Source organism: Pundamilia nyererei, unplaced genomic scaffold, assembly GCF_000239375.1.
Source record: "Pundamilia nyererei isolate P.nyererei 1_Seehausen unplaced genomic scaffold, PunNye1.0 scaffold00039, whole genome shotgun sequence".
In the NCBI taxonomy this organism is placed as follows: Eukaryota; Metazoa; Chordata; class Actinopteri; order Cichliformes; family Cichlidae; genus Pundamilia; species Pundamilia nyererei.
The window spans coordinates 229,356-244,871 of NW_005187440.1; the positions used below are offsets into that span (position 1 = coordinate 229,356).

General features: G+C 39.7%; 1 protein-coding gene across 2 annotated transcripts in view; it reads left to right on the plus strand.

Moving 5' to 3' along the window:
* The first annotated feature begins 7,260 nt into the window (after positions 1–7,260).
* Positions 7,261–15,516, plus strand: part of sema3bl (sema domain, immunoglobulin domain (Ig), short basic domain, secreted, (semaphorin) 3bl) — a 56,095-nt gene continuing 47,839 nt past the window's right edge. For both annotated transcript variants that reach the window (XM_005730686.1, XM_005730687.1), the window contains exon 1: positions 7,261–7,629. In XM_005730686.1, the coding sequence (XP_005730743.1) occupies positions 7,521–7,629 (109 nt within the window). In that variant the 5' untranslated portion in view covers positions 7,261–7,520. The remainder of the gene's footprint in view (positions 7,630–15,516) is intronic.

Here is a 15,516-nt window from a genome sequence, read left to right on the forward strand (position 1 = left end):
CGCACATCTGTGACATCTGTATGAAAATGATCTCACTCACACCCGGGCTCTTCTAGAAAAAATATATATGACATGGAAACGATGCGATTAAAGTGCTTCATGTTTTGCGTGGATTTTTTTTTTATTGATTTATTTTTTAGCACGACATCCAAAGCAGCAAAACACTGAACACAACCACACTGAAGGGAGAAAAATGTGGATAAGATCATTATAATCACTAAAACTGTCGTTAACTGCCATACGTTTCAAACAAAAAGTATCTTCTGAAAGGACTTGAAGGCAAAATAACTGATAACAGACGCGGTGGCGTTTTCCAATACGTTTAATTATATGTGAGAAAACACTCCCTGGGCATATGAAAAATCTAAATATCGTTATAGCAGGAAACTTTTGACTTTTCCACGCTGCAGTAAAGTGAAATTATCCACATTTTGAGCAGGACAAGGAGCTTTAAATGAGTTCCTCATGCAGTTCCACAGCTTTTGAAAAAAAAAAACTTTTTTTCTGCATAATGGAAGTCCCCATGTGGTCTCCCCAGTATGTCAGCTGTGTTTTATCCTGGTCTGGGAGTGTTTAGTGTCCAGTGGTCAGTGGCAGGGTCACAGCTTAATCAGGACAGGCAGGAGCTCTCCCTCTGCGTGTGTGTGTGTCAGTTCACTGCTGAGGTCAGGCTCTAATCAGTCTAAATTGAGACTGGGGGCACATATAGGTCCTAAAGGTGCCCCGCATGGTCTCTGTGTGTGTGCAGACAGTTCCCAAATGTCACCCTTTTATTAACAGCCCATATGTGCAGAAGGCCCGCACTTCTGTTGCTGTGTAGCTGTGTGTATTTAAAGGTGGATGAAAAAGTACAACGAGAGAAAAGATTTGAGAGAAAACTAAAACAGAATCATTGTTGGCTCGTTAGCCTTCTAATTGAAACTACGCCTAAATAGCCATCCAGTCTGCTGGCTTGCTGAAGGAGCGCAGATGTTCATGATTATATCTTCTGCCCTGTGATTTGAGCCAGATGAAATTAGCAAAGCAGAACACAAGCAAACAATGCTGCAAATTGTCGTCTCTAATGCCAAGTCCATGGCATCCAGGGAAAAACTATGAGCAGCATTACTCTTTTCATATCTTGATCAGTCACAATATTTAAACCACCGGCCAAATATTGCCTAGATAACTGATGTTCCTCAGCAACTCCCGTCATTTCATCTGCTGCCTTCATCCACTCAGGACGGCTTTGTGTCAAACAATGTTACACTGAAAAAAAGACCATGTTGGACTTGCTTAATTCAATAGTGGACATTGGTTGCACACAATTGTTTTGCTTTGGCAGAAACTTAAAAAACTTAGTTAAATCAACACAACTTAATTATATTCAGTAAACCGGTTCATTTAGAGTTGATAAAACATGATTGAAACATGTTTAGATGAAGTAAGTTGAGCTCTTGGAATATTTTAATCATTCACCATTTTAGCATTTTATTCCAACACGATTCAGTAACGTTTACCCTGATACTACTTGATCACTAAAATACTACCTGTTGTCTTCATATTACATAATGTTCAACGAAGTCTAGAGTCTGGTTAACATAAAAATTGAATGGATTTACAACAACTACCATCCTACAATCTGGTAAGTGTGGTTAGTTGCTGGACTCTTGAAATTCAAAAGATTACATGAGATTTCAAACTGCAGAAAAATCACTGGAGTTATAAGAGGCAGACAGCTACACACGCACGTGTATGCTATCGCTATTTATTGTGTGTCTAATCTTTACCTGTCAACGACAAAAACGTACAGGAAATTCTGCATCAAGTCTCGAAATCATGGCTTTTCTACTTTTGTTAAAGTCATGTAGTTATTTGAGTTAGGTTACTTGGTGACTCCAAAATGCCCATGAACGTGAGTGCAAATGGTTGTTTGTCTCTGTGTGATAGACTGGTGAGCTGTCCAGGGTGTACCCTTAAACTATCACTTCTGGGTCATGCCCCAGCTCCCCTGCAACCCGGATAAAGATAGTTATACCGAAAAAAGTAGAGGTGACTGCTCGCCTTGACCGAGATGGACGCCTTCCTCAAACCATGATCCAAAGCGCGTGAGATGAAATCACGTGTTTTATCGTGAGATTTAACATTGCTATATTATTGACTTACTTCACTTGAACATGATATGAATAATTTCATTTACCCTCTCTGTATATCATGTAGTTTCTACACTATATAGTTACACTTAACTTTAAAGCATGAGGCAATTGTGTTGAATACATAAACACATGCAACATGCTTACATAATCCCAAGAGATGGACGATTCCTTTTTTTCAGTGTAGGATTTTCGACAGCATGCACATGAATGCCAGGACCCAACCTTGCATTTTAGTGAGATGATGTTACATATACACTTGGTATTCTGTACACTGGCTGGGAAAGCCACATAATATAGCATTAGATGAAAATATTGCTTTTTAAAAAGTAAATTAATAAACACTCCAACAAACTTAAGAAACATAAACAAATACAGCCATAGCCAAAGAAAGCCACAAAATAATGACAGAGAGCTGTATTTTGAAGAATGTGGCGAAACATTTCAGGGCTGTGTGGAAACGCTGCGCTCCCCCTTCTCACAGATGCTGCAGCTGTTGTGAGTATTCTTCTCAATGGATTTCTTTCTCTCAGTCTCGTGGAAAGCCCTCAGTGTTTGATTGCTGTTAATTCTTGTGCTTGCTCACAGCTCATACATATCTTGTTCCAGATCAGCTGGCTGTTTTGAGAAACACCTGACTGGAAAGTGTGGTCCCGGCTTACAGTTATGCAGGTTGGTCTTTCTTTGTCTAAAGTGAAAGGTGAGTAAGAGTAACATGTGCTTAATAATGTTGGCTTGTGCTGATCTTTCCTTCCTGCTTCCCCTGTGGAAAAGTGGGGAAAAAAAGAAGTAACATGCTGTAGCCTGTTACAAAACAGACTTCCAAATTTGGTCAAACTGACTCACTCATATTCGTCTCTCATTTCAGTTTTCCCACAATTACTATTTACACTCATATCAGCAGCTCTTCATGTTAAGGTTTGCCAATTTTAGGTCATTTCCATTTTGTATAATGTATTATGTGCCAAAATAAACTGCTCACTCTTTTATATTTAAAGTTTTCTTGAGCTTGTACCACTGAGTGGTACATGCTGCTCCAAGTAAATAGATACAGCAAAATCTTAGGTTTGTATGAATTTTAAAAGTTAGGTATGAACACCTTGAATCTTTATCACAGCCTGAACTCTGTTCGGCAAGCTTTGTTATAATTTCTTTAAGTAGTCTTCAGGAATTGTTCTCCAGGCTTCTCGAAGCACATTCAAAGTTAATCTTTGGATGTTGGCTGTCTTTTGTTCCTTTCTCTGTCAGGATGATCCCTTCAATAATGTTGAAATTAAAAATTTGGATTTATAAGATCTGCTGGCACTGATTTTCAGTCGATTTGGGATACCTCAGTCTTTTCTCCCTGGTGATCTTTCCGTAAGAATGGTTTTTGTTACAAACAGGCAACCCCATACCACACACAAAAAACGACTTCTTACTGTAGCTTTGTGCGTGTGTGTGTCTCTGTGTGTTTGTAGATTTAGTTAAAGAAATTGGAACAAATGTTGTGCTTTTGTAATAGTAAGTAGAATATAAAGTAATGAGGATAATGAGGGATGGATCAAGTCTTTTGGGCAGTACGTAATCATAGCTTCTAACACTTGCTTCATCACAGCAGTAGCAATAAAGTCTTAAATGTGTTTTAACCTCCACATACGTTGTGTACTATATAGTATATATATTTTTTAAACAAAATGCAGCAGCACAATGCTGTAACATCACCTCACAACAAAACAGGCCTTTTTACCTGCAGGTATTTTCCTCCAGGGTCTCTTTTCCCACAGTGCAGAAACATATGTGTGAATAGGTTAAATGAAAAATAGCTGTAGGTGTGACTGACACATTGATGAGGTGATTGAAGTGCTGTGCGAATGGCTGAATGTGGTGTACTGTACAGCACTTTAAGTGGCCGGTGCGACTGGAAAGGTCCAGTTTAAATGATATTTCATTTCAGTGTGTCATACTTTTTGACAGTGCTGTGTTCACTGTCCTTGGACTGCACAGTACCTCTGAGCTTCCCATTCTATACATTTGACATAGACTACAATTGACTGGTCATGGATATCAACACTCTCTCCCTCTGCTCCTGTCACTACTGATCACTGCTTTCTTAACATCTCCACTCACTGTGCCTTTCCTAAACCATATTGTTCATCACTTTGCCTCGATAAACGTGAGCTCCGTTCTTTGTATTTCTTTTTCACCACAAAAGATGAAACATTTACGAACCCCGTGGCATAAAAACAAAAACACCAGCTGTCTCTTTGCCTTGTGCCTCCAACTTCTCCATCCACTCTCTCTGCCCAACCTCCCACATTGTGAATTCATGAACTTCTGCTCTGCCATTCCTAATCACCACTCAAGGAGCAGCAGTGTGATTTGTCAGTGCGACGCAATGTCAGGATGATAGTAAATGGTCTCGGGTTTCATCTGTACTGACAGCACGAAGAGCATAATGTAGCCCCCCGGAGGATTTTGTGAGGTGCAAAGAAAGTCTTTCACTCATACAGTAGGAATGGCGCACCTTTCAGAATGAATTATGTTGTTAAAGAGTTTTGGTGAGACTGAGAACCAAGGAGATCCATTGTGAGATATTTGTAAAGAGAAAGCAACATGTTTGAAAACCACACCAGTGTCGTCTGTGATTGGTAATGACACTGAGGAATTCACGGGCAGCGTTAGAGAAAAGACAAGTAAAGCAGAGCAAAGGAAACTGATTTAGTTTAATCATTTCAGCTCCTTGTAGTCCTCTCTGCCATTTCTGCTCTCAGGTCGTTTCCACTCCTTCTGACAAAAACGGAGAACACTCATTCACCAGGATGGAAAGAGGGCTGCTGCTGCTTTTACAAATTAATTAATTCAGCTCTTAAACACTCGCCCCGCTTGTGGCCTCTTGTGTTACTTTCCCACGTCTGTTTGTCCTTCTGAAAGAAACGACATTTGAGGACCTTTGTCCAATCACGAGCCCCCGAGGACTTTTGTTGAGCACTTCAACAAAACTGCCAGTCACAATGACTTCAATCACAATCGGTCACCAATTTGTAAAATCTGCTTGTAAATTTTAATTGTCCTTCTCTTTAGCAATTTTGTAAACCTAAGAAATGCATTCATGTAATCTTTGTCAGCTTGCTTTCATTGTCATGTGAATCGTTTGTCTGCACAGTTAGTTAGCAGTGCGTCGTTGTTACACCAAAAATCTTCTCTGCATACAATTCAAGCAATCCTTTGTTTTAAGTTAGAATGAGTCAGTTAAGTTTACACTGTTATTGTTTTGACTGATGCATTTTATTAAAGAGTGCCTAAAAAAAGCAATATCTGCTCCGGTTAATGATTAATGCATGAAAACATCATAAATGCAACAAACTTTTGAACTTCAAGGTTGAACTGATCATCTTTGGATTAATGTGAATAAACTTTATATGTTAGGATTTCTGAACCATGTTTTAAATGCAATCTGATTTCGGCCATCTTTTAATCATTAAAACAGAGAACACAGCCTCAAAATGACGTCATATTAATGGTGGCTGAAAGCAGAAAACAAACACAGCATCATCCTTGGCAGCTTCTACTGACTTACTTCAACATAGATCATCATGTGCAAGTTGCATTTCTGCATGTATACCATTATACCTGATTTTTTTTCTCTTTGATTTAAATACATCTGTTATATTGTTTAAAGGTACAAACATGAGAACGCACAGATACTGTTGCAGCATTTCTGGCAACAGAAAACCAAAGAATGTCAAATGGAAAAAATCCCTCCAAACATGTTTGTGTACTAAAAGATACCGAAAAGTGCCCAAAGAGAAGAAGTAGAAACATCTTTTTTCCATCAGTGAACATCAGTATTTACTCGAAATATGACCTCAATTTCACGAAGCACGATACCGCTAGAATGAGATGGAGGCTACCCCTTGTCAGCCTTATGGTCTCATTTATCTGCCGTCATTTTGCAAGTTATTTTGATAATTTGCCCAGTGATAGATTAATGTTTGTGTTACTTCACGAGAGACTTTTAAAGCAATGGTAATTACCGTGCATGTTTCTGTTCTTTGCAGTACAGACTGATTGAATAATAGTTCTGGACAGTGTGCAGTACACAGTTAGGTATCTCTCCAGTTCTTGAAAGATATTGCATTGTGGTTTTAAGTGCACTTTCAGCATATATTCAAAAACAAGACAGTAGGTGTTGTTTGGAAAGTTTAAAAAGCTCCCAAGTACTAAAAAGGAACAAACAATAAATTTTAAAGACATATGAATATTTGTGGGCTCCACAGTGATGTTGACAAGAGCTAAGAGGTGGCTCAGTTTTATGAGCACACAGTGTGTGGGACTCTTTCCATGCTGCAAACAAGCATTTCCAAAAGACCCGGGGTTGCAGTAACACAGACACCTTGAATGGCTCTTTCTCACTCTGCCGTGACCTCTGTGTTCACTTGAAAGTTTGCTTGTGAATAGATGCACATAGGAGGAGGGGGTGTTTGAACTCCACAACTTAATTAAAATCATCACAATGGTGCTTAAGAGGTTAAAACAGAGAACTTGCTTAAAAGTGTTGTGGAGGAAAGAAATGTAGAAGGGGAGATCTTTTTGATTCATTCATAGTTCATAAATTTGTGGGTCTTTTGACATCTTCAGTCCCTTGAAAGAGGGACATCTTCCTCCTTCTGTCCTGTGAAACCCACAGCTCGCACAACATACACAAAAATAGCTTTTGCTACTTTTAGAAATTGGGAGCTTTTTATTTTTGTGAAAGGAATGTTCTGGGGTTTATCAGGAGTTTGCCTTGAGCACATCAGCATACAGTCCAGCTTGTGAGTCCTTAGTTTTTGCTACACGCTGCAGTAACCTTTCTGTGTTTGTTATGTGCTGCAATTGAGAAATATTTACAGAATGTGGGTGGAATTAAAGTGGGGGTTAAGATTTTATTGTTGTCTCCTGAAGTTTTACTCAGCTGTGTGTTCAAGCTGTTAGAGTGCCATCACTAGCAGATGATGATAAATTTGTACTATAAGTCATCTTCCAGGTGCGTCTGTTTGGAGAGTGCTCTGTTATGCGTAAAGAAGGGGCAGGTCACTTCTCGCTACTACAGCTCTCCCTCTCTCCCTTCTGTTGAGGCGTGGTATTTCTCTCTCCGTGGCTGTAACAGACTTCTGCGGGGCAGCTGTTGGAAGTGAACTGCTGTAGCTGAGTCAGTAAATCTTCTCACCAGCCCAGGCTCAGTCACTAAGCTGGTGTGTCAGAGAGCCATTTACGTGCTGGGGGGGAATTACACTTCCAAGTCAAATGCTGGCATCGTGAGAAGAAGGATCCGTCGGATTTTCCCCTTTTAAATTCTGTGGGAATATTGTGTTTGACAGCTCCTGTGTACAGCTTCAGCTTAAGGCTGGAGGACATCTCCTCGGGATGATGAAGATATTTTCACCTTGCTCTATCATGATTATTGTTGCGCTACTTGTCGCCACCGTCTCTGCCACCAAATTAAACGTGCCACGGCTGAGACTGTCCCACAAAGGTAATCTATCTATCTATCTATGGGCAAAAGCTCTCCATCACTATTTTATGCGCTTGGTTTTTTCCTGTTGTTTGTTTTTTTCGGGAGAAAAGTCTTGGTTGTGAAATATTTATCTGATACTTGGAGACGCTCCAATAACCACTTCTTGTATTTTGCGCATTTTCTCCTCAAACCACTTATCGTCTCCGTGGTGGTCTGAGCTGGAAGAGCTAAATTGCTTTTTTTTTGGGCTACTGTTTCAGGGAGTTAATGCGCTTTAGGAGACGCACATGTATGCATTTGCTGGTTCGCAGGTTGAAACAGCTCGCAGTACAAGCCGGGTGCGCAGCAAGAGGAGAGAATTTGGCTGAGGCTCGTCTTTCTGCGGTCAGACACACCGCGGCGATCGTCTCACTATAAAAGTTTATTAGGGAGGGCAACTGCGACGGAATAGGTACCTAAAACGAGGATGTTTGATAATTAACATTTTTGCTGCTAAATTGTTATAAGCACTGGAGAATTTAGCAAGACTTGGTCTTTTTTTGTTGTTTCTTTCGTTTTTACTGCAGTCGTCCTCACAGGTGGATTTTGTGCGTCATTGTGTGCAAGCTGTTTCGCTGCCGTAATCACAATTCTCCAACAAATGACTGTACTAATTGCTTGCTTGATGACAGATTTTTTACTTGTTTACCAAATATTTTTCCTTAGCATTGCCATATCTTTTGGCTTGTTCCCACATATGATCTCTTCCTTTCCTGGCTCTAATCTAAGCCCGGTTGTTGTCTATGACTCACCCAAGTTTAATGATAATGAGGCAGTAAAGTGTATGAGTGGTTAGGTGATGCTTGACTGGGTTTTTGCCAAACTATTGTCATTGTTTCGTTTCACTCAGGCTTGAATGATTCTGTAATCATCATCAGCGATAGATATCACACAGGATTTCCTTCTGTTCATTTTTTCAGGGGAAAAGTCACCAACTGAGCTTGCTTGTCTTCCTGTTGCCTGGACTGAAAATAAATACAAGTGGAAGAAAGAGAGCGAGAGAGGCTCATAGAAAATAGGGAGAGAAAATGGAAGTGGTTTTTAATATTGAGGTTAAAGGGCAACAAGAGGAGCAGAAGTTAATAAATGGCATGAAAATCTGAATTTGTTTAGCATTTTAGGAGAAGAGGCAGGGAGGAGATACTTCTGTTACAGCGCAAATAAAGTCAGGCCCCAGGCAAACACTAGAAATGGAAAAAGCTCATGATTGTGACTCACTGTATTTGCTCATGCAAAGCCTAGTTTGCAAATCCCATATTTTCACTTTGGTGGTGCAATAAGCAGATCCATATTGAGCCATTTTTCTTCATAGCTTGCCATCGAAAGACACTCACTTCTCATTTTATGAGCATCACATGGAGTGTGGAGAGGTCTCTGCTTACGAGATTAACATTATGGAGCTTCTTGCTTCTTTTCATCATGACTTCAGATTTGACCCATCACTTTACCCTATTTTACATAATTTCCCCATTGATTCAAGTCTCTCCCCTCCTCATCTGTTTTTTTACAAGCAAATCTCTCATAACCTCTACATGTGTCTCATCATTTCACTCTTTAGTCTAATCTCTCCCCTGCCTCACATCTATCCGTCCCCTCTATATTGCTCTCTTGTGCTCTATCAGCTGCATATGCCATTGCAACCCCCAAAAGCCCAGAGGGTGTTTGTATTCCCAGGAGGATGTAGAGGTAATTTAGCAACAGGAAAAGCTGTCATTATCTCATTTCAATCACTTAGTTAGTAGAAGTTCAAGCAGGAAGAAGGCCATTTTTACCTCATAGGAACCATTAAAGTACTCGGATCCCTCTTGTCTTCTTAGTTTTTTTTCAAACACCATAGTTTGAAAAATGTATTCAAAGGTTTGTTGAATTTAACAATTCAGTTAAATTAATGATAAAACATCTTTTCTACATAACACATGGCTTTAGCGTCAATAGCATTTTAATGACTGTTGCAAAGTGCGCCCAGTTTCAAATGTTTTCATTAGCACATGCAAATCTTTCATTAATTTTCCTTTTTCATTTGAATGGCCTTGTGACTTGTTTCATTAGAAAAACTATATTGTAAGAATTTATTGTAGTTTATATTTTCTGAAAACGTGATTGTGCAAAAGTAAAAATGTGTGTGTTCATGTATCTGTGAGCTGACGCTGCAGCGTTGAGGTCTGTAATGTGTGATGTGTTGGCTGGGCTCCCTGCCCTCCCAGCAAAGCATCTATACAAATCTCCCATCAAGCTTCTTTCTCTTTCTGTCTGTGTATGTCTTTCATTTGTTCTCCTCTCCCTTCAGCTGGCCCGATTCTTTTATTCGTTCGAATTCTCTGGGTCTTGTGTGCTCACACACTATCCCACACTGACTTTAGACACACACACACCGTGTCTAACACAATATTCACTTTGTCTGGCGTAAGGCAGGGGGTGCACTTGAAAACACAAACGTTCACATCAGCGTCCCATTCTGATCAGATTGCATTAGCTCTCTGTGTGAAGGGTCCTGTTTGTTTTTGCTTACAGCCTGTGAATTAATGAGTTTGTTTTCCTAGTTGGCTTTGCCTGGATGCTTACATGCAGACTGGTGTTAGTTGTTCTTAGGTGGAGGAGTGTAATCTGTCATCAAGTCAGATGGAGATGGTCCGGACAGATGGAATGTAAACCGTCTCCCATCCTTTCATCTTTTGGGTCTTTTCCCTCTGGTCTGCATCAGTTTCTCCCACCCTCCTCATTTATTGTAGTCTTCCCTAATGCCTTTGTCACATTCAGCTGAAGTGCTCCCAGTCCTCTGACCTGATTGAAAGTCCAGCAAAGAAAAAAAGCTAAACAAAGGAATGAGACTGGAGGGTTTAGTACACAAGCCAATGAGATTTTTTTACCTTTTTTTCTTTCTTTTTTTTTTTTAAACTACAATGTATATATGTTTGCACTAGGCAGTCAAGAATATTTTAGAGGTTTTTTTGTGCTTTAGTAATAGCTGACATGTGTTTAAATCTAAAATGCTTGTGTAAAATGCTAATGTACAGTCAAGAGAGCCTTTAGCCTGGAGGCTCAATAGCAAATATTTAAAGTTTACCGTACATGAACAATAGTCCAGATAGCTTAATAAAACTGGAAAAAATGCAGGAATGGCAAGAAACAGACTTTAAATAGGGTTCTGATCCAAGTGAAAGTAGTGATCCTTTATTGATTTCAGCTGTACAATACACCTTAGTTAGAAAAAGATGTATCTAAAGAAGCATTTCAAAAGCTCTCTAAGCTTTTGGGTCAAAATCAAAGTGCTGCGTTGTTTTTTTAAGCCTTGTATGTGAGTTTTTGTCCAAGAATGATCCACTGGATCTTATTATGCATGTGTTTATGTGTTGCAATTACTTTTTTATAGTGGCAGTGATATTTAAATGGATCATATGAGGGTGAACAACTTCTACTTTCCATTCCAATCATGGAACATTTAAGTATGGAGGGTATGATTATTGTCCTTGTGCTAACAAAATGCTAAGAAACATCTAAGTGAGTATCAGGTATTTTAAACATGCATACACGAGGTCATTTAGAGGTTTAAATTTAAAGATGAACTTTGAACTGCTGCTGTTTCACAGTTCACAGCTGTCCTGCGGTGCACCAACTGGAGCGCATCACCCCTTGTTTACCCACATCTGCAAACCTTTCAACACGGAAGGAGGCAAATCCTACATTTACTGAGATCTGCTGCTGCATATGGGATGATGTTCATGCAAAGTTTTATTTGGATTGGCACACAGATTAATGAGGAGATAGGGTACAAACAGACACATAAATACGCTACCGTACAGTCATTATAGTAAGGAAAGAAGAAGAACATGTGAAAATGACTCAGTTCTGTTGAATGTATTGCAGCCTCATAGATTGCAGTCTCTAACTTGTGAATGATGCAGTGCAGGACTGTTCTTTTCACTCTGATGTGTGTCTGCTTCTCTCTATCAGCCCATCAAAGCAGCTGCACCATCACTTGCTAGGCCAACAAACCATGTGCGTAATTTCCTCAGACACACAGCCTTCATAACTGCAGGATGTGGCAGACAGCAGAGTTTTAATTTAACAACTTGATAGAAGAAGCTGTAAAAGTCACCTATGTATAGAATTCTGAAACCAGGATTCAGGCAAGAGTTCGGTACACAGCAGGAAAATTCAAGGACTTTTCTTTGAGTTTCTCTTTTTACCTTGTTACTTTGAAACAGTGGTGTTTAGTGTCTTAATGAAAAGTTGAAATGGACAAGCTCATGTGTTACTAATCACGAGTGCTGAAAGTCAAAGTCAGCCTCTGTTTCTGTTGTTGCTGAGATAAATTCAACCTGGTTTCTTCAACATTGAGTGAGTTCACTGTACTCAATTGACTTCCAAAGTAACCAGAGCTCAATCCAGCTACATCTTTGGGATGTAGTGGCCAGTAAATCTGAAGCTACTGTGTGACGCTATCCTATAATTATTCGGTAAAATCTCTCAGAAATGTTTCCAGCACTTTGTTAAATCTGTGCGAATGAAGAATTAACGCAGTTCTGAAGTCAACAGCAGGTACAACTGGGTATTGGCAAGGTGTACCTAATGAACTGCCCAGTTACTATAAGCAGTAAACTGTTCCTAACCCTGCAATTACCAAAAAAAGCACACAGCACATTAAACATCCTATCAAAACAGCATGTAACTGTTGTCCATGTTTGTTCAAATGGGTCAGAGTGGGCTGTTCATGTTATCCCACAGACAGCCTCCAGCAATCAAAAAGCAAATATTGTTTTAAAACATTGTTTTGGTATATGTAACCGAAAGCTAAGCTTTCACATTTGTTAGTCGTGATATAAGCTTATCAACTAAAACAAGGTACTTTCAGCTTAAATCATAAGAGTGATGTAGAAGTTGCCTCAAAGATTTACACGTCTGACACTGTGAAATTATTTGCAAATGTGATTGGTTGAAGGGTGTGGATTAACATTTAAGCACAAATGCATGTATGCAAAGCTGAGCTTTCAGAACATAGTGAACACATTGCCTGCACATGTCACTGTAGTTCAAAACTGTATGCATGTTTTGATAATATATAATTACTGTAAATCTAGTCATGGTAGAAATGTGTGTTTGTGTTTTAAACTCACAGGTGCTTTATATAAAATATAAAAGAGGCACAATAGTACTTTGTCCCATTCGGGAATATCAGCCATAATTGTTTTTGAGGCTACAGAGACATAATGAGACCTTTCCTGTCTGGTATGTAGACCTGCTGACAGAAGAAACACATTGCATGTTTCTAACACCACAGGCATGATATGAGGGGTGAAGAGTGTCTGAGAGATAAATACAAAGCACTAATGTGTGAGTGTGCGTGTTTTATGTGTGTATGAAGTGTGTAATGTGCACGCGTGCGTAGCCTTGTCCTTGCTAAATACATAGATGTACTGCTTTTAAAAGTAAACATCTGCATGTACTGAACTACTAGACTATGTGTGCGTGTGCAGAGTTAACTGTATGAGAGTGTCTCAATCAGAGAGCTAATGCATCTGATGTCCACATTTGTGTCTCTCAAAGTGTCACTTGTGTGGCCTCGTGTGACAAGCCTCAGACGGTGACCAGCCAAAATCACTGACAAGACACAGATGGAGAAATTAGTGACGAGGGAAATAAGAATTGACAGTAAATGTGTGAGACGTGTTGATATCAACGCAGAGCCAGGTTTCAGAGCGCAGATGCGAGGATGGAAAAATAGTGTATGCGTGAGAGGAAAGGATCAAGAAAAAAATGGCACAGTATAAGACAAGAAAGATAAAGACACCAGGAGGAGGAGGCTATGTCTATGATGTGCATCTGTGTTGGTCCAACACATTCCTGACACTTAGTCAGAAACCCCTCCTCATCACATTTCCAATGAACTTAGAATCTTATAAATGCATCATCATTTCAGAAGTCCACCACAATTTTGCTGACAAAGAAGAATAAACAACCAACAAACATCCACATTAACAGATATACAGAGTGACGAGGGACATAATCACGCAATTAAGCAATCTTGTTGCAGACTGATATGTTGGCAGGTTTACTGTAGGCACCAAAACGTCTTGGTAAAATTTTAGGGGAAAAATGCTTTGGGTTAAATATATATCCCTTTATATCACTGACCAGACTTTAGTAGCACGTTTCTCCTATTTGCAATACGTGCTATACCTTTATCAACATAAGGGAGCCTTTTTATTTCAGTGATTTCGTGCCAGACAGTGTAAGTGTTAATTTTGTCAATTTGTCATTTCACTGAATTTGCTTACAATTAGGAAAATATGAAGAATAGCTGATATGAAGTAAGACATCCTTATTCTGTCAAATGTTCATCCATCACTTTTCTGCGAGTCTCTGAAAGATGACAGCAATAATAAAGTTATTTTAGGTTTACATAGCTGTAGCATATTTTAAGATATACTCATGGCGGTTCTGTGGATAAGCACCTACTCATTATCCTTAGGAGATAAATATAACCCCCCAGCATAGCACTTAAAGTTCAAGGCTGTACTGATAAACCAGTGTTGGATTTAAATGGCTTAATGCTGGTGCAAAACATGTTCAGATAAACACTGCATTGATGCCCTAAAAGGTCAGTGCGCTCAGGCCTTACAAGGCTCGACTGTCTAAAGCTGAACTCTGAATTAACACATGCGCCCCCAGTAATCAGTGAGGTGAATGATGAACTGAAGAGGGGGAATGCTCATGAAAGCAAAGAAACATCAATGAAATTTTAAGATCAGAGACGGAAAAGGAGAGAGGTAATCAATGAAAGATTTGTGAATGTTGAGAGAAAACCAATGAGGGATTTTTGATAGAGAGACTGTAAAAGAAAGCGAAAAAAGGATGGTGAATTGGGGTGAGTTGGGGGGGGCATTTTACAAGATGGAAATGCCAGAGGAGGGTAGATAAAAAGAGGTCATGGTAGTAGAGAGAGATAAATGGATGATAAAAGACGGAGAGGGGCTAGGAGAATGAAACGGAAAGGAAACGACAGGAGGTTGAAAGGGTTGAGAGAGAAAAATGAGAGCGGTGTAAGCATGACAGATAGAAGGATAAAGAGAAGACAGGAGCTAACCTGACGACTGAAAGACACTGGTCCCTTTGAGAAGCAAAGGTTGAGGGTTCAAGTCCCAACAATGTGGCTTTGACTATCTGTCATGTAGATTACTAAGTATGCCACTTACACAGAGGAGTTACAGGGTGTGTGTGTGTGCGCTGGTGAGTCTTGTGCATATAGTGGGAGTATCCTGTATCCCTGTCTTTTGTGAAACCTTTCTGGCTGCCCACAATTGTTTGACTAACACGTTAAGAAGAGTTGTGTGTGTGTAAATGGCTGTATGTGTGAGTGTGCATGTGTGCTAAGAGGCTAGCCAAAACCAATCTCAGTGTCCTCAGTGCCGGGTTTATGTTGTCTTGAGCGAGGGGGACTCAAGTCCTGACAAACTATTTATCTAGTCTTTCCACACTCTGCCACACCCAAAAGACACACAGCCGCCCCCCTCCATGGTTTTCACAATAGGTCTTCTCTACTCTGAATCTAGTTTGGGTCTTGTTTCCTGATAACAATCAGACTTAGAAGTAAGGAGGAAGTTTTCTGAAAGCTTTTTAGGAAGTCTCTTACATTTTCACGCTTGTTTGCCAAATTAGCACTTAGCATCATTGACAGCTTCTTGAAGACAGCATCAGTGGAGCTGCAGATCATGTTATCTACACTAAAGTGAAAAGAAAAATGGTAAAACTATGACCAAAAAAGTGTCATAAAACATCCAAGTCCAGGCTCTCAAGGTAGGCTTGGAAAAGTAGTCAAAGGAAAGTTAGAAGACATTGAAAATACACTACACCCTTCTTGGTAAATGG